At 35.4% G+C, this 1,397-nt stretch overlaps 1 protein-coding gene across 1 annotated transcript in view; it reads left to right on the plus strand.

Moving 5' to 3' along the window:
- LOC105107595 (Xanthine/uracil permease family protein) overlaps window positions 1–1,112 on the plus strand; it is an 11,980-nt gene extending 10,868 nt beyond the window's left edge. Inside the window, exons 12-15 of the mRNA XM_011001579.1 lie at window positions 191–282; window positions 418–495; window positions 630–781; window positions 879–1,112. Of these exons, the coding sequence (XP_010999881.1) occupies window positions 191–282; window positions 418–495; window positions 630–781; window positions 879–1,097 (541 nt within the window). The 3' untranslated portion in view covers window positions 1,098–1,112. The remainder of the gene's footprint in view (window positions 1–190; window positions 283–417; window positions 496–629; window positions 782–878) is intronic.
- Window positions 1,113–1,397: the final 285 nt, after the last annotated feature.

Consider the following 1,397-nt stretch of genomic DNA (forward strand, 5'->3'; position numbering starts at 1 on the left):
CGCCAAGCATTTTTGGTTTTTTTTTTTTTTTGGTCACAGAAATCTAGCCAGAATTTAGCATGTAATTCAATAGCATCCGATTTCGTTTATTTTAAATATGAAATTTGTAAACAGCATTGTTCTTTGGTCTCTGTGGTATAATTCATCTATTATGGGAAATTTAAACGTCCTAACGAAGGTATTTGAACAGGGAAAATGCAGGTTTATTGGCATTGACAAAAGTAGGAAGCCGGAGAGTAATTCAAATATCAGCTGGATTCATGATTTTCTTCTCTCTATTTGGTATACAAATTTCTTGTCAAAGTTAATTTTTTGAATGTTGTGTTAGCTAGAGGTTATGCCTTGTTTGACCCCCCTCCTTTGTTTTTCAACTTCTGTGTTTCTCGTGATGCATGGCTAATTGATGTCCTTGTCCAGGAAAATTTGGAGCATTCTTCGCATCTATACCTTTGCCGATCATTGCTGCTGTGTATTGTGTTTTGTTTGGTTATACCTGTAAGTAGATTTTTATACCATTTAATCAAGAATATTGAAATAATTGAATTCCCATCTTGTATTTATAAAATATTATTGATAATCATAGAGAACATCCAGTTCTAATACTACTTGCCTTTAAATTTTATACACAGCTTCTGCAGGCCTTGGTTTTCTCCAATTTTGTAACCTAAATAGTTTCAGAACAAAATTCATACTGGGATTTTCCTTCTTCATTGGCATTTCGATACCACAATACTTCAGAGAATACTATCAATATGTTCATGTGCACGCCAGATACAGATGGGTAGGATTCTTGTGATGATCTTTGTACATTTGTTAACCCTAGAGTACCATTGACTTTTTATATGATTTTTTTTCCCTTTTGTTCATTGGAATTACAGTTTCATGATATAGTGACTGTCATCTTCATGTCCCACACAACCGTGGCTGCTTTGGTTGCGTTGTTCTTGGATTGCACGCTGGCAAAAGAAAATGATGAGACAACGGACGACACGGGCCTGAAGTGGTGGGAGAAATTCAGTTTATACAGTTCAGATGTTAGAAATGACGAATTCTATGCACTTCCTTGCAAGCTCAATAAGTTGTTCCCTGCCCTTTGATTTTTGTAATTTTTCTCTGCGGGATCAAGGGAATGAAACACTAAAAACAATGGTTTGCTTTTGATCTTAATTTCAGTCTTGGATTCATTAGTATCTTCAGCTCTCTTTTTTTCTTTTTTATAACTGGGTTGTTCCAAGGTTTTGTAATTATCATTTGTATTCTCTTCCGGATCATACAAGATGCTGTGTTGCTTCTTAGTTTTTGTTACTGCAGTGATAGACGTCGCTTGTTAAATGGAAGATGGGACTATAGCAACTCTAAATAGTGTTATTACACCCAATCTAGCACGGGACTTGTCT

Source organism: Populus euphratica, unplaced genomic scaffold (genome assembly GCF_000495115.2).
Source record: "Populus euphratica unplaced genomic scaffold, PopEup_1.0 scaffold267.1, whole genome shotgun sequence".
Taxonomy (NCBI): domain Eukaryota; kingdom Viridiplantae; phylum Streptophyta; class Magnoliopsida; order Malpighiales; family Salicaceae; genus Populus; species Populus euphratica.